Here is a 17942-nt window from a genome sequence, read left to right as displayed (position 1 = left end):
AATAATATTCAAGTTATAGATCAATTTTTATATTTGGATGAATTTTTCTTTCCCGTTTTGATAAATAATATATATATATATATATATATATATATATATATATTAATTAGTCTTTGAAATTTAATTATATTAAACTATTTTATTCTCCGTTTAAAACTATTTTTTTCGTTTGCTAATTAAGTAGGGACTAAATAGTATTAATAATAAATGTGAATAGGGACGATAGTGGGGTGTATACTTTTCAGAAATAGTCCATTCATTACATAAATTGACAATAATCATTTATTTAAAAAAAATCAAATTGAGTAAAAAATAAAAATAATTTCATGAAAACATTTTTCTTTTTCAACCAAAATTCAAGTATTACAATTGAGTTTGCTTAAAGGACTAAATCTTTAATTAGAAAGCAGTAATTTACACCATTTTTTTTTTTTGGCTACATGTCATCAATTTGCAAGAAAGTAACTTTTTCACTTGGTATTTCTTCATTTGCTTTTCCCCCTATCACGGCGTAAAACCCGATTGATATTACCAGAGCTCCAACAACTCTGAAATAAAAAAAAGAAATCGATTAATGAAAGTGTAAATTAATGAATTATGAAAATTTTACCTTGTCAAATGTATAATTCTAAATATTTCGACTTACGTGCCAAGATGAAGAGGATCCCAAAGAAATATCACACCTGCAAAAGCTGAAATAGCAATTGATAATGGCTTGAAGATTGTTATGTACACAGGCCCCTTCCGACGTAACCCCCATGCATGAATAATGGCGCTATAGCATGGCCCAAAAATTCCCTAAACAAATACCATTTCACACTTATTTAGACTTAAACAACCCCTTCATAACCTTCGGTTCACGCATTTTATGGGTTGGATTAGGTCAAAAACAGGGGCAGAGAGAGGGACTGAGGAGCCTGGCCCCCCTAAACTCAAAAAAATAAAAAAAATAAAAATTCACCCATAAAAAGTGCAATTTTTTTTTATTCTTTCATTTGAACCCTTTAATTTTAAAAATTTTCTTTTGGCCTCCTCTAATTTTGAATTCTCTGCCCCCAATAAAAAAAAATTATTGATTCACATATATAGAGGTACTTTAAATCAATAAATTCCATCCAACCCGACCTAATCCACGTGAAGACCTATTAATAGATGATAGTATCAACTTTTTAATATTATTTTATTGTGAATTATGGCCGAAAGGCCAAAAGGCTTTAATTGGCCCTTGATTTTCTTATATTAGTCGATTACTTATTTAGGGACTGTTTAGTTAGTAGTTGTTGATAGCTGGTGACTGATGTTAATTAAGTGATTACGAAATGCATTGCATTTTATTATATTACATTATACTCTATTAAGATTGATCAACCATTATATTTAAATCCTTTTCAACCGCGACATTCCTTTAAACACTTTCTAAAAAAAAATAAATAAATAAATTTACTGAGTAGAAAACAGCAACTACTGCTATATCATATTTGAGCAGCCAAGCATCTAAAATCTGTTCTGCCAAAAAACATACTGGTGCAGATATGATTGTCGCACACAAGGCGTATAGATATGTCACAACCAGCTCTGTTGGGCATATCTTCAGAATATCAGCCTACACCATGCACATTAGATTAAGTTTAGTTTTTATCCATAACTTTTTTTTTCTAAAAAAAAAAAAATTTATAAATACTTGATTAAAAAACTATACTTTTCAATTTTTATTTTAGAAATGACATAATTTAGGGACAGAAACAATTCTTATATTTTTATGATAAAAATAACTGAATCAAATTCCATTATTTAAAAACACACATATCTACAAAGAGAGGTTATGCCATATTATGTTGGGTATATATTTTAAATTAGTATGTATTCTAGAAGATGTAGTTCGAGTCTTCATTACTATAAACATTATCACTAATTTGGTGAATGTTATTAAGGGAGCGTTCCCCTGTTGTGTAGCTCACAACATTATTCTAATTCATTGGGCTTTCATATATAAAAAGTTATTATGTCCTCAACAGTGAGATTGCAGATCATAAATCACAAATCTAGGATTTGCCCTTTAAATATTTTAAAGTTATCTTCCTTAATTTAAAATCTCGATAACTTAAATGCTTGTATATCTCAAGGATGCACCAAAGTGCATAAAGAAGATACCCTATAGCAAGCAAGAGGCCACCAATAAGCCAGTCAGATTGTGCAGAAGCAAGAGGCCAATGAAATGAAATGGAGTTTGTTGGAGATGAAGTGGAGAAAATTGTTGAGCTTTCGTAGAAAACTACCACTGATGCTACTGATATTGAAACTATAGTTCCAATAAGTTTAGCTTGAGTTCTTGACCTTCTCATATTTACATTCTCCATTCTTTACAAGTCGCACCCAAGGAAAGGTTAGTTCTTAACAATCTAATTTCAAACTTATTGATTAAAAAATGAAGGGGACCGGTGTAAGAACAAGAGTTGCAATTGCATAATAGTAAGCTATGAAAACAAAATAACTCATCCCTGTCAAAGAGGCTGCTTTGAATAAAGTGTTTAAACCTACATTTGTGCATTCTACAGACACCATAGCCATCAAAGGAAGTAAATCTTCGTATAAAAATCTTGAACCCATTTCCCTCTTTTTATCTGTAGTGTTGTTTCTCCACTGAGGTCTATTTAAGAATAGATAAGCAAGAGAGTAGCTTGCTTAATGTCGTATAAACACACAATTTGATCCTTGAACTTTTATTGAATATTCAATTTAGTTCAAAATTATTTTTGATACCAATTTAGGATACGATCAATTTACCACGTTTTTGCAAAATAACTTGTTATGTGACTTATATCTTATTGTTTCTCGCCATATTCGTTAGGTTTTGCTTCCAAAAATAAAAAAATAATATCAGCCACGTTGTTTTTCGATTTTCGATTTAATTAGAAATTGAATTTGCAAAATTAGAATTCAATTAAAGTTGAGCCGATTTTAATCTTATTTCGATTTAAATTGAAGTTATATTCATATTTGATTATACATTCGAAACGTAAAATTTAAGGATGCTCATTTTATTCATTGAGTCTCCATTTAAACTCATACTGAATAGAGTGAGTATAAATTTTACGAATAAATCTTACCCTTCCTGTGAATTATTTTTTAAAAATATTTTTGAATAAAATCCAATTCGAATATAATCTACCCTATGTCTCCATCTAACCCATCCCACCCATGACATGGGATGGTGATGAAACATGTATATATTTAATATTACAGGGGAAATGTAAATATTAAAAACCCAATGCGTGATCATCCTTAATAGAGTTAGATGAATTGTTATTCCCAATAAGTAAATCCTTAATCTCATAATGTAATTCACATTACATCTATAATTTCATTACTTAAATTGATATTTGATGTAATATTCATTACATAAAAAAATATATGTAAAGCCCGTTACATTCCTTAAAATCTATACTCATCCTCAACCACCATTCCACCACCACTGCAACCATTACTTCATCACCACCACCGCAACCACCATCCACCACCTCAACCATCACTCTACCACTACCACTGCAACCATCACCACCAACATCACCACCACCATTACATCATTATTAATTATTCTTTTATATTGTTATAGGAATAGGAAGAACGAAACGAATAATCACTAAAAAGATCAAAATATCATAATTTTATATTGTAATTTAATTTATTCAATGAAAATATATAAGATTGTATAAAAAAATTAATTTTCAATGACTTTAACTTTTATTTTATCACATTACATTTTTTTTCTGACTTATTCTTTTTTCTGACTTATTCTTTTATTTTATCACATCACATTACAGATTAATTTAACAGTTTAATCACTTGACTAGAAGAATTGCTGAAACAGTAATGAAAATAATAATTACATTAGTTCAATAGAATTGATAAAAGTATAAAAATTGAAAAATAAAATTGATTCTCATATTTTTTTTATAAATTATCAGTTTAGTTCAAATTAATAATCAGTGTCCCTATCAGTTAGAAAACTCTAATAATGGCACAACTGGCCATATTTAACTTGCATGATAAAAACCCTATTAGGAGGAAAAAAAGCATACCCCACAAAAATAAAATCTTGTTGCCCTTTTTAGAAAAAAACATAAATGCCAAAAATAAAAAGACATCTAAATAATGGTGGACCACAAAATTTAAAGATGCTTTCAATATTATATGAAAAAAGATATAAAAAGATATAAAACTATAGCAATTTATTTATTTATTTATTTTTGACATTACTATAGCAATTTATATGTTAGGATGTATGTCTTTTTTAATTTGGTAATTTAGCTCTATTGAATTATTTAATCCTTTGTTTAGAAAGTGTTATTTTTATCATTCAAGAAAGGACTAAATAGTAATTTAATAGTAGTGCCATGGACAAAGTACTAATGCCAAATTAATTGTGATTAAAAGAAGGACCAACTAATCAAATATTACAAGATATTAACGTCTAGAATGACACTTCTTATATCAAACTAATTAGTTTAATGGGATTAGATGTTAAACTAATTAACGCATTTATCAAAATGACTTGGCAATTTTCATACTCAAGGCTCAAACTTAAAACCTTTGATTAAGAGAGAACGAGTCTCAACCACTCTATTTGATTAATATCGGTAATTTAGCTACTTTATATAAATTAATTATAAACAAATAACTGTAACTATAATAATAATAATAATAATATAATCTTTTACGGAAATAGTTAAAACATCTAATCACTCAAAGTTTTTAAAAAGGAGCATGAAAATGGAAGAAAGAGAAAAGCTTATCCATACATCTCCTTTAACTAAACCACCATCAGTGGCTTTGAAACAAATCCCTCAAGATTATTAAAATTATTTAATAAATTTTCTCAAGAAAAGAGTTCAAATTTTCATTATAGAAAATTCTAAAATTACAGACATAAAAGCAGAAGTTTTTTTTTTTTTTTTTTTCCCTTTTTTCCATTATGTTCTCTCTCGAACTCACATCTCCAAGTACACTTTCACATGATTCTCCTAATTCCTGCCTGTTACAGAACAGAAATTGCCTTTCACGTAAATTTAGGCACACTAATTATCTTCTCTAAAAGAAGCATTCCTTTGTAAAAGAGGGGCTTCGTGACTGCTAAAAGTTTCATTGTTCTTCTCCTTCATTTGTCCCCACATCACACTGTAAAATCCAAGTGCAATTATAATAGAACCAATGACACTGCAATAGAAACATCACAAAACTCCATCATTTCAATGCCCTTATTTATTATTTAAAAAAAAAAAGGGTTTAGATTGGAGAACCAATAAAGAAATACCTGCCAAGACAAAGGGTTTCACCAAGAAAAGTGACTGTCATGAACACAGAAATAGCAATACCCAAAGGTTTGAACATGGCTACATATAAAGGTCCTTTCTTGCCCAAGCACCACGTGTGAAACCCAATTCGAAACATACTCCCAAATACCGCCTAAATCACACCAAATCAAAGGTTAATTATCTATTAATTCAATTAGGAGAAAATAAAAATATCCGGGGACTATTATTTGAATTTACATTTGTAAAATAAAATAAAAAAGGATAAATAATTTTGACTCAGTTAGAAATAGTTAAATTTAATTAATATTATTATAATATAAAATAATAGAAATTAAAAAAAAAAGTAAAAATATGTATTATGTTATACTCAATCAAAATAATTTAGTCCATATGCTGACATTAAAATTTCAGACACAGTGGGGCCACCAGCCATGTATAAAAAGGCGGGAACAGCGCTCTCATTGTCTCACCTAATTTTAATAAATATTTTTTTTTCTTTTTGTGGTTTTTTAAATATATTAATATTTTCAGTGGAAGGAACAGAACATCAACTAACGTCAATCAAGCATATAAATATTATATATCATATGGAATTCCAGTTTTTCTATATAAGTAGCATTGCATATTCGACAAATCCTATGGAAAATGACTCCAATCATATGATAATAATTAATAACTAAATAAATAAATGTAATATTTCCTCATTGCATGTCATCTTTGACAAATCCTATGGAAAATGACTGCAATCATATAATAATAATTCCATCAATTTAATATAAAAATTTAATATAAAAATGACTGAAAAACATTTAATATAAAAATTTTACCGTTCAAATTCCATCAATTTAAATAATCTCTTAATTCTCTTGTCTAAAAAGTGCAATTTCCTTTATCAATTAGGGAATGGAATACCAATTCAATAGTAAACTTAAAAACAAAAATTAACGGATTAAATCCAAATATTATAGGATATTTAATATAAAAAAGGCACTTTAAAATAATTTAACAAGGCTAAACCTGAAGGACAATCTAATGATTTTACCAAATAATGGATATGCGAGTGTTATTTTTACCTAAATAGATAATTACCCATTATAGAATAATAAATAAATAAATAAAATCTGGATAGATTTTCTTACTGTGAAAACGATGGCAATAATTTCAATGGCAGATTTCAATCTCCATGCATTTGGATTCCTTTCCAAAATAAGTGAGAAAAATGCACTTTGGATTGTGATAAACAAGGTGAAAAAGAACAGTATGGTCATTTCTTCTGGGTACTGCTTCACTGTTGCTCCCTGCAAATATGAATTCACAAAATATTTGGAATAAATGAATGAAAACATTCAATTGATTTAAATTTAAATTGATTTAAACATATATAGAATTAAATTAAATTTTTAGGGAAAGGTAATTAAAAAAACAAAAATCACCTGGGCAATGGTCCAGGTTGCAGACAGAAGGCAAAAATTACAAGGAGAAAACCTCCAAAGATCCACTCTGGTTTCTGTGAGTGAAGAGGTTGAAGTTGAAGATGGTGAGAGTGAGAAGTTAGTGACTGGATCATAAAAATTGCAGGGCCTTTATATAGGGTCACTATAGATGCTCCTCTTCCTGAAAATTAAAGAAGAGTTTCAGAAGTCAAAGGTTTCCCTCTTTCGCACAGAAGCAAGAAATTAATTAATAGTGAAGGAAAGGAAGACAGCCTGTAGAAGTTGAAATAAGGGAGAAGAATGAGAGTGCCAAGAGCATTGGAGTAAACAACAGAAACATAATTGCTCATTCCTTGTGATAAAGCTGCTTTGCTTATGGTTGCTAACTTGCTATACCTACATCTGTGCACTCCACTGTGACCATTCCTGCAAAACATGTCAAATCCCATATCCAAGAACTCAACTCCATTTTTTGAGTTCGCCCTTTATTGTGGCTGTCGTTGTACTGCAGACAGCTTCTTTAGACTTCTCTGCTCCCTTGAAACAGGAAACTAAAATAGCTCAATGATTTTGTTTTTGTTTGTTCGTTTTTTAGGCTTATTTTATAAAATGGATTATGTACGCAATGATGGAAAAATTAACGAATAGATGGAATACGTAAATTTATGTACATATAAATTTACCTATGAATTTTTACAAAAAATTTTTTATGGCTCTCATAAATTTTTAAAATGACCTTATGGCTCTCTAAATTTTATTTTATTTTATAATATTTATATATCTTACCTGTTTGAAAATGCAAATTAAAATGTACGCACATTGTAAAAGGAGTGATGTGTAAAAAAGTGTTCACATGTACCTTTGCATTTATGTACACGTACCTTTGCATTTTAATTATAAAAAATGGCACAAGACACGTACATAAATTTACCTCTAAACTTTTTCATTTTAATTTTATGGCACCTTCAATTTTTTTTTATCAAACACTTCGACTTATAAAATTACGTCTATTACACACTTAATTTTCAAATTTATTTTATTGAACACTTCAACTTGCAAGATTAGATTAATTAAACACTAATTAATAGTTGAAATTTGTGAAAATTATTAGTGTCGAAAGGTATGTAAAATTACCAACATTTACAAGTTAAAATAAAATTATTGATATTAGTGACGAAATGTATGTAATATTATTAAAATTTACAAGTACAAATACATAATAACTCATCTATAATATTCAAGGTGCCATAAAATTAAAATTGCAAAGTTCAGTCGTGAATTTATATATCCAGCTTATAAAAAACTATTATAGAACCTACCAAACATTAAATAAAATCCTTGATCACCAAAAATTCATGTTAACGTTGTACTTTACCACCGCTATTAATTACCACAGACAAATACTCAATTAAAAAATTTTCTTAATCAATTACTAATTTATTTATAGCTATAATCAAATATCCAAAATAGAAAGTTTGAGTCCATTAGAGCACTTGAAAGCTAATGCACTTCGTTAATATTTAAAATAATAATAATAATAAAAAAATCTCTCTTGATAAAAATCATTAGACAGAAAATAGAAAAAAAAAAAACACAGTTAAAGAAAAATCAAGTTATTTTATGGAAAATTCATTTGAGTTTAGAGCACAAAACCCCCAAATCAAGAGCCAAAGGAAGTCTCTTTACCTCACACGGCCATGACTTTTGAAAACAAAGAACATGAAGAAGAACAACTACTACAAGTAAAAAAAAAAACAAAGTTAAAAATAATATTTAAATTTAGAAATTACTTTTACCGTTAAAATTAAACTATAAACAAACATACCTTCAAAGAACACACATATAGGTTTCTACAATCTAGCAGGCTGAGATTTATTGTTAGCAAAAGAAGACTGCTCAGGAAATAAAGAACTCAGAAATTAAAGATCACATAAATTTTTGTTTTCTCTATACTCTGTTTTCAAATGAAGCTCCTTTTCTTTAAAAAACAAATTCTATCTATTTTTGTATCATAGGGTAGGTGAGATAGGTAGGTAATGGTAGAGATGAGATAGACGGATTGATTTTGCAGCATGAGATGGACAGATTTGGCATCGCAAAACTAATTGACATGAGATGGACAGAGTTTTCATTTGATAATATGAAAGATTATTATTCATATAAAAAAATATCCAATGATTCATTACATAAATTTGACAATAAATATTTTTTGAAATGTTTAAACTGAGCACCGAATAAGAGTAATTTTTTCTTTTTCATTCAAGTATGAAATTTGATAAACACGTCAAGGCATAACCTAATAGTAAATACATATATGACCTGACAATAGATTGAGTTTGAATATTCTCTCTAATATTAAAAAAAAAATATATGGATTTGATAAGGACAAAAACCTCAAAAATTTACAAATGAGGTGTGGTTAAGGACTAATAAAAGAAAAAATCAAAGATAAAAAATCTTTAATTACATTTTTTGGCTACATGTCATTAATGGGTGTTTGCAAGAAAGGAACTCTTTGAGTAGATCTCAAGTCACTAAAATCTTGTTCCTCACTTGATCTTTCTTCATTTGCTTTTCCCCATATCACAGTATAGAACCCCATTGATATTATTAGAGCTCCAATAATACTGCAATTACCAAAAAAAAAAAAAAGCTAAAAAAAGACAAATTAATAAAAAAATAAATAATGCTTAATTTGCTGATTTGACTTAACCAGCATGTATAATTTACCAAATATTGATATTTTCTATTGACTTAAAGAAAAACTTTCAATTAGAAAATCAATGGGTCAGATCTTGGAATGAAAAATTGATGAATATTTAAGCTCAGAAAAAACTAAGTCATTGATTTTTTATTATTTATTTTTAACACAAGTTAATGGTATAAAATGCAAATTAATGAATTTTGAAGATTTTTTTTTTTTTGTGAAATTGATAATTCCAAGGAATATATAAATGGAATAAGAAAAATAATTAAAAAAAAAAAAAAGATGAGCATACATACATCCCAAGATGGAGAGCATCCCCAAGAAATACGACACCCATAAAAGCTGCAATAGCAATTGACAATGGTTTGAATATTGCTACATACAAAGGCCCCTTCAAACGCAGCACCCATGAATGAATAACGGTGCTATAGCTTTGTGCAAAAATTCCCTAAACAGATACCAAATCACATATTTAGATAACCTATTTAATATCACAAAAAGCCATTATCTTTTTTAACTCTTGCAATTTTATCTTAAAACTTTTTAATTTTATCAATTTTACCATAGGCTATAATTGGAAGAAAATATTATTATCTTATTATTAATACTGATAGACTATAATAAATATACCATAAGCTTATTCGTTAATATAACAAGCCCTTAACTGAGCCTAAAATCATTAGCATACATGAATATAAGACCGAGCGTTATAAATTGAAATTCAAAGGATTCAGTTCAATAACGCTCGGTCAATTATGTATTGAATACCTAAGTCAACCGTTTGATAATAAAATTTGTGTCTCTTGTTCAGATAACTAGATAATAGCTATATGCATTCTGTACAAAAGTCTCACAATTCTCTGTATACGAACACTTAAGTTTATCTATCTCATATCAAAATAATAGTTCTTACTATTTTTCTCCCCGTTATCTTTTGTTTATTTTGTAATTGTCAAATATTAAGGCTAAAAGCCTTTAAATGGTCCTTGATCTTGCATTAGTTAATTGCTAATTTAGTATTCAAATTCAGTTAATTGAGTCATTAATAAATGACTCTCTATAATTTCAAAGTTGAAGAGTTTAATAGATTATATATAGTTAAAATTTAAGGATTTAAAAGAAAAAAAAAAAAAAAAAAAACACTTACCGAGTATAAAATAGCAAGTAATGCCATATGAGGTTTTAGTAGCCAAGCATCCAAATTGCTTTCCGCAACAAAGCATACTGGGGCGGATATGATGGTCACACACGAAGTGTACACAAATGTCACAATAAGCACTTTTGGGTATGTCTTCAAAACCTCAGCCTACATCAAATTAAGTCATGATGATTAAGTTCTTCCACAGAAAATTGAGCCCTCTGTTTAATTTTTTTTAAAAATTATACTATTTCTGTGTTTTTTAAATGTGAAACGAAAGAAATTTCATATTAAAGTTCATGTGCAACTCTGGTGAGCTAATTCAGCATTTGATGCTTAACAGTTGCAACGTTTTTAGTAATAATTTAAGTACTTAGGCTCCATTTATTTATGTAAAATAACTTGCAGGAAAATATTTTTCATAATTTTCCGTTTTTTGAGATATTTAGGAAAATAAGTGAACGTAAAATATTTTTCTGGTCAAAGGAAAATTAAGCATTTTTTAAGGAAAACAATTTTTCATTTTCAAAAGAGTAAAACATTTTACGAATATTGACAAACCTTATAAATTCATATTTTTTAAATTTATTAATCATGATAATCGCTGCCACCAGTCACCATTTACTACCAACCAACCACCACCGGCCACCACTGCCGACGGCCGGCAGCCACCACCACAGGCCACCACTGACTTTTATAATTTACATTTTTTTTTTTGCATTCTTTTCATATTTAACAATAAAATTTTAAAATTTCTATTATTATTATGAGATAAAAATTTTAATATTTTTAACTAATTTTCAATATTACAACCAAACAACGAAAAATAAGTCATTTGAAAAATATTATTCAAGGAAAATGTTTTTCAGCAAGTTGTTTTCCGGTAAATTATTGTATGGAAGCAAACGGAGCGTTAATTGAAATTTTTTTTTCATTTAAACACCAAAATAGGAAAGATTAAAAAGTTTAGACATAACTTGTATAATTTACCATATATTTTAATATCGGTATAAATTTTGAATGAGCATGTTTAGTGGTGAGGTTACGTTGTGGAGAAGGTGGGCTTGGAACCCAGAACTTAAACCAATCTCTCATTCTTTAAATAGTTTAGCTCTCTTGTTTTGAGTATTTTATAGTTCGTCTCTCTTAATTTAAAATCTTGATTTCACCTTTGCGTACCTGAATAATGTACCAAAGTGAACAAAGAAGATATTCTGTAGCAAGCAAGAGGCCACCAATAATCCAATCAGACATCGTAGAGGCAAGAGGCCAACGAAATGAAATGTTGTTTTTCGGAGATATAGTGGATAAAATGGTTGGGCCTTTGTAGAAAAGAACCACCAACGCTCCTGCTATTGAAACTATAGTTCCAGCAATTTTAGCTTGACTGCTTGACCTTCTCATAGCTACCTTCTCCATCCTTTACACCCAAGGAGAGGTTAGTTACTAAATTAGCAATACATTTGTTAGGATTACTTTAATTCCTAAAATTATAAATTAATCATGAAGACAAATCACAATGGGATCTTTTATGATTAGCCTCCATAAAAAATGGATTAGACTTGAGTTTGAGGAGTGAGACACACATACACACACACCTGAACAAAAATGCAAAGGCAAAGGTAAAAGCTGGAGTTAGGTTGCTCATGGCTGAGGAAAGAGTTGGAGAACTGTATTCTACGCCTTTAGTTCCAACAATCATACTTAAAAACCTGCATAATTCTCCAGAAAACAAAAATTAATAGAAAAAAAAAAAGAAAAGGAAAATTCAATGATAGCAAGAAAAATGAAAAAGGCAGATTGATTTATGAGATGTACTAATTACCCAATAAGCGCAAGAACAAAAATTCTGCAGAGAAGAGGCAACTTGATTTCTGCTGCTGCACTGTATTCGCCATGAATAGATAACGAGAAATAAAACTACTGTTTTACTATTAGATTAGATCTATGAATAAGTTAAAAGGAAAAGATTGATTAGGAGAAACAGAAATAACTAAAGACCTGTAAAAAATGAACGGGACAGGTAGAAGAACAAGAGTTGAAATCGCATAAGAATAAACTATGAATACATAACAACTCATCCCTTTCGAAGAAGCTGCTTTGAACAAAGTGCTTGCTCCAACAATTGTGCATTCGACAGACACCATAGCTATAAAAGGAAGCAAATCTCCGTATAAAAACCTTGGACCCATTTCCTTTTCTTTTCTTTATTTATTATTATTATTTTTTATATCTGCAGCTTGTTTCTGCACTGGGTCAGTTTAATGGTGGAAGAAATAAGAAGAATATAGGAAATGGAATAAATTAGCGACAAAGTGTTGTTTAATTTATCAGTTCAAACAGATGTGAACAGAAAATTAATCAAATCAAACCCATGAATTATTTGGGTTTTATTTTTTATTTTTGTAATCAGCAATAAATAATATGTGGATGGATGGAAAGATTATTAAACAGAGTATTGTCTACAGTAGGACAACTTTGCGTTTAATGATTTTTGTCCGTTACTTTTTTTTGTTTTGATTATGATGAACAAAGTAATGAAGTATGAATAATTTGGTTTGGTTAAAGCAGGCAACACCTACACTCCACTAGCCACCACTTGCCAGCAAACAAATGAAGCATGGCACTGTCCGCAGGTTCAGTGAACCGTTGGTTTTGCTTCACTAGACCGTAATCGACTCAGACCCATTACTTCTGGGCTGGAGTCAGCACCAGTGGCTGTTTCAGTGCCGGTGCAACCGTGCAATTTTAGGTTTTTTACTGATTTGTTGGAATTGGTGGACTCCATCTGGTTCTAACTATATCCAGCCAGCTCTGGTTCCACAGAGATTGCAGCTTCTGGGTTTTGGTTTTATTTGAAACACGATTTCTCCAAGTCAATTGGTTTAGTTTACTAAACCACCCAAACGGTGTACGCAAGTCTTATCCATAAAATAACAATAACATAGGTAGTAACAATAACATTATCAAAATTAAACCTATTTTGCAATCCCAAAGTAATAAACCTATAATTTTGATTGTTGATGATGACCACTTCTAGATAATTGGGATCATTTCAACATTAGGTATATGAGGGATCCAATATTTCTTCATGCATCTTCAATTTCAATTTAGGCAACGAATTTCGTATCAATAGTTAGAAAAGTTTCCTATCAATAATTAGAATCTTCTCATAATTTTTGTCAAACACCAAACACCTAACTCAATCCAACCCACGTGTAGACCTACTAATAGATGATAGTATCAACTTTTTAATATTATTTTATTATGAATTATGGCCGAAAGGCTTTAATTGTCCCTTGATCTTCTTATATTAGATAATTGCTCGTTTAGGGACTGTTTGGTTAGTAGTTGTTGATAGCTGGTGACTGATATTAATTAAGTGATTATGAAATGCATTTAATTATCTTACATTATACTCTATTAAGATTGATCAATCATTATATTTAAATCTTTTTCAACCGCGACATTCCTTTTAACAATTTCTAAAAAAAATAAATAAAAAAAATTACTGAGTAGAAAACAGCAACTAATGCTATATCATATTTGAACAGCCAAGCATCTAAAATCTGTTCTGCCAAAAAACATGCCGGTGCAGATATGATTGTTGCACACAAGGCGTATGGAAATGTCACAACCAGCTCTGTTGGCCATATCTTCAGAATATCAGCCTACACCATGCACATTAGATTAAGTTTAGTTTTTATCCATAATTTTTTTTTCTAAAGAAAGGCTAAATTTATAAATTAAAAAACTATACTTCTCAATTTTTATTTTAGAAATGACATAATTTAAGGACAGAAACAATTCTTTAATTTCTATAATAAAAATAACTGCATCAAATTCCGTTATTTAAAAATACATATCTACAAAGAGAGGTTATGCCATATTATGTTGGGTATATATTTAAATTAGTATGTGTTCTAGAAGATATAGTTCGAGTCTTCACCACTACAAACGTTATCACTAATTTGGTAAATGTTATTTATAAGGGAGCGCTCCCTGTTGTGTAGCCCAGAACATTATTCTAATTCATTGGGCTTTCATATATAAAAAAATTATTATATGCTCAGTGGTGAGATCGCAGATCATAACTCACAAATTTGGGATTTGCCCTTTAAATATTTTAAAGTTATCCTCGTTAATTTAAAATCTCGATAACTTAAATGATTGGATACCTCAAGGATGCACCAAAGTGCATAATGAAGATACTCTATAGCAAGCAAGGGGCCACCAATAAGCCAGTCAGATTGTGCAGAAGCAAGAGGCCAATGAAATCAAATGGAGTTTGTTGGAGAAGTGGAGAAAATTGTTGAGCTTTCGTAGAAAACCACCACTGATGCTCTTGATATTGAAACTATAGTTCCAATAAGTTTAGCTTGAGTGCTTGACCTTCTCATATCTACATTCTCCATTCTTTACAAGTCGCACCCAATGAAAGGTTAGTACTTAACAATCTAGTTTCAAACTTATTGAGTAAAAGTTTAGTAAATATCTTAAGGTAGGATTTTTTCAGGTAACTTATTTGCGCCAATCTGACTATATAGGGATTAAGTATTTATAAACAGGTTTAAGATTGTGAATAAAAATGAAAACTCTTTTTGAAAAATTTCTATTTTGATTGATTTGATTTCTATTTTGATTGATTTGATCGGTGATGGATTTAGAGGCCGAATCTAATCATGTTTATTCTATTCTAAAATAGAAAGGACAAAAATATAAATAAGAACAAATTTAAGAATTTTTAATTTTTCATTTATATCCAATGGTGTTTCAATTAGAACAAACTCTTTTATTTTTGATATAGTATTAAGGTAAAACCGTCCTAATAATTGTGACAATTAATCTTTTAATATTCACTTAGATCCTCTTTGTTTTTTTTTTTTTTCCTTTTTTAATTAAAACCATCCAAGGCATCTTTTTACAATTAAAACCTCCGAACAAATAATAAATAAAAATAGCCTTGAATTTGAGACACACCTGAACAAAACTGCAAGAGCAAAGGTAAAAGCTGGCGTTAGATTGCTCATGGCTGAAGAAAGAGTTGTAGAAGTGTATTCTAGACCTTTCTTTCCAGCATGCTTCCCAAGAAACAAAGTTAATTAAAAGTTCAAACACGAATTTAATGATAGCTTATGAGAGATAATTAATAATTACCCGATAAGTGAGAACGCAAATTCTATAGAGAATAGGGAACTTGATTGATGAAGATACTGCTGCTCTGTCCAGAGAAATCAAACTACCATTTTACTATTGCTTTGGATTTATGAACGAGTTGAAAAGAAAATATGAATTAGGGAAAGAGAAATAATTGAAGACCTTTAAAAAATGAAGGGGACTGGTGTAAGAACAAGAGTTGCAATTGCATTATAGTAAGCTATGAAAACAAAATAACTCATCCCTGTCAAAGAGGCTGCTTTGAATAAAGTGTTTAAACCTACATTTGTGCATTCTACAGACACCATAGCCATCAAAGGAAGTAAATCTTCCTATAAAAATCTTGAACCCATTTCCCTCTTTTTCTCTGTAGTGTTATTTCTCCACTGAGGTCTATTTAAGAATAGATAAGCGAGAGAGTAGCTTGCTTAATGTCGTATAAACGCACAATTTGATCCTTGAACTTTTATTGAATATTCATTTTTAGTTCAAAATTAATTTTGATACCAATTTAGGATACGATCAATTTACCACGTTTTTGCAAAATTACTTGTTATGCGACTTATATCTTATTGTTTCTGGCCATATTCCTTAGGTTTTGCTTCTAAAAATAAAAAAAATAATATCAGCCACGTTGTTTTTCGATTTTCAATTTAATTAGAAATTGAATTTTCAAAATTAGATTCGATTAAAATTGAGCCGATTTTAATCTTATTTCAATTTAAATTGAAATTATATTCATATTTGATTACACATTCGAAACGTAAAATTTAAAGATGCTCATTGTACTCATTGAGTCTCTATTTAAACTCGAACTAAATAGAGTGAGTATAAATTTTACAAATAAATCTTACCCTTCCTGTGAATTATTTTTTTAAAATATTTTTGAATAAAATCCAATTCGAATATAATCTACCCTGTGTCTCCATCTAACCCATCCCACCTTTGATGTGGGATGGTGATGAAACATGTATATGTTTAATCTTACAGGAGAAATGTAAATATTAAAAACCCACTTCGTGATCATCCTTAATGGAGTTAGATGAATTGTTATTCCCAATAAGTAAATAAATAAATAAAAATGCAAGTGGCTGAACCAGAATGAAGATTAGGTATCACAATAATTTCAAAAACTAAGGGGGAAAATTATATATATATATATAGGAGTAAAATTAAAAAGTTTCACTATTTTAAGAATCAAATTTGCAAAAAACACCATAACCACTCCCCTCTGCCTTGAATGCAATAAGTTGAAGTCTAGGTTATGTTTGGTATACTGTAATCAATCATATAATAAAATGATAATTACATTATGTGACCGATTACATTGTTTAATTAGACTTTTTAATCTCATAATGTAAGTGACATTACATCTATAATTTCATTACTTAAATTGATTTTTGATGTAATATTCATTACATAAAAAAAATATATGTAAAGCCCACTACATTCCTTAAAATCCATACTCATTCTCAACCACCACCATTCCTCCACCACCGCAACCATTACTTCATCACCACCACCGCAACCACCATCCACCACCTCAACCATCACTCTACCACCACCACCGCAACCATCACCACCAACATCACCACCACCACCACATCATTAATAATTATTCTTTTATATTGTTATAGGAATAGGAAGAATATAATGAATAATTACTAAAAAGATCAAAATATCATAATTTTATATTGTAATTTAATTTATTCAATGAAAACATAAAAGATTGTGTTAAAAAATTAATTTTCAATGACTTTAACTTTTATTTTATCACATTACATTTTTTTCTGACTTATTCTTTTTTAATTTTCTAGTCCAAATAGCTTTTAGATCTATATAGTCTTTAATAGCTTCATATAATGAATACTTTTATAGTCAAATATATATATTTTTATTAGTAATGATGTGGTGGTGATGGAGTGGTGTTGTGGTGGTAGTGATGGAAATGTAAGTGACATTACATCTATAATTTCATTACTTAAATTGATTTTTGATGTAATATTCATTACATAAAAAAAATATATGTAAAGCCCACTACATTCCTTAAAATCCATACTCATTCTCAACCACCACCATAACCACCATTCCTCCACCACCGCAACCATTACTTCATCACCACCACCGCAACCACCATCCACCACCTCAACCATCACTCTACCACCACCACCGCAACCATCACCACCAACATCACC

General features: G+C 29.5%; 2 protein-coding genes and 1 pseudogene across 3 annotated transcripts; all 3 read right to left on the bottom strand.

Moving 5' to 3' along the window:
* Positions 1-436: 436 nt before the first annotated feature.
* LOC119369349 (WAT1-related protein At5g40240-like) lies at positions 437-2357 on the bottom strand. Its single transcript, XM_089716454.1, has 4 exons — positions 2120-2357; positions 1445-1605; positions 647-798; positions 437-548 (listed from the first exon to the last, which is right to left on the bottom strand). The coding sequence occupies exons 1-4, from the start codon at positions 2355-2357 to the stop codon at positions 437-439; spliced, it is 663 nt and encodes a 220-aa protein (XP_089572580.1).
* A 2514-nt stretch (positions 2358-4871) lies between these two features.
* LOC149492490 (WAT1-related protein At5g40240-like) lies at positions 4872-7337 on the bottom strand (annotated as a pseudogene). The gene is made up of 4 exons (XR_016318841.1): positions 6746-7337; positions 6452-6610; positions 5312-5463; positions 4872-5214 (listed from the first exon to the last, which is right to left on the bottom strand). The product of XR_016318841.1 is annotated as a WAT1-related protein At5g40240-like (transcript).
* A 1738-nt stretch (positions 7338-9075) lies between these two features.
* Positions 9076-13025, bottom strand: LOC105643063 (WAT1-related protein At5g40230). The gene is made up of 7 exons (XM_089716375.1): positions 12592-13025; positions 12416-12475; positions 12189-12302; positions 11770-12010; positions 10600-10758; positions 9749-9900; positions 9076-9372 (listed from the first exon to the last, which is right to left on the bottom strand). Exons 1-7 carry the CDS (start codon positions 12780-12782, stop codon positions 9222-9224), a joined length of 1068 nt encoding a protein of 355 aa, XP_089572501.1. The 5' UTR covers positions 12783-13025; the 3' UTR covers positions 9076-9221.
* Positions 13026-17942: the final 4917 nt, after the last annotated feature.

This window comes from Jatropha curcas, chromosome 11 (assembly GCF_041381405.1).
Source record: "Jatropha curcas cultivar XTBG-Jc1 chromosome 11, XTBG_Jcur_1.0, whole genome shotgun sequence".
Taxonomy (NCBI): Eukaryota; Viridiplantae; Streptophyta; class Magnoliopsida; order Malpighiales; family Euphorbiaceae; genus Jatropha; species Jatropha curcas.
Note: the sequence above shows the minus strand (reverse complement) of the source record. Positions and strands in the feature narration are given on the sequence as shown.

Coding starts and splice junctions, on each gene's coding strand:
- LOC105643063 (XM_089716375.1), bottom strand. CDS start 12,782: ATGGGTCCAAGGTTTTTATACGGAGATTTGCTTCCTTTTATAGCTATG. Junction 12,303..12,415: donor TTTGTTCTTGCGCTTATTGG/GTAATTAGTACA, acceptor AGAATTATGCAG/GTTTTTAAGTATGATTGTTG. Junction 9,373..9,748: donor GATGCTCTCCATCTTGGGAT/GTATGTATGCTC, acceptor TGGTAATTGCAG/TATTATTGGAGCTCTAATAA.
- LOC119369349 (XM_089716454.1), bottom strand. CDS start 2,357: ATGGAGAATGTAAATATGAGAAGGTCAAGAACTCAAGCTAAACTTATT. Junction 1,606..2,119: donor TGCACTTTGGTGCATCCTTG/AGATATACAAGC, acceptor TGTGCATGGTGT/AGGCTGATATTCTGAAGATA. Junction 549..646: donor GATCCTCTTCATCTTGGCAC/GTAAGTCGAAAT, acceptor TTTTTATTTCAG/AGTTGTTGGAGCTCTGGTAA.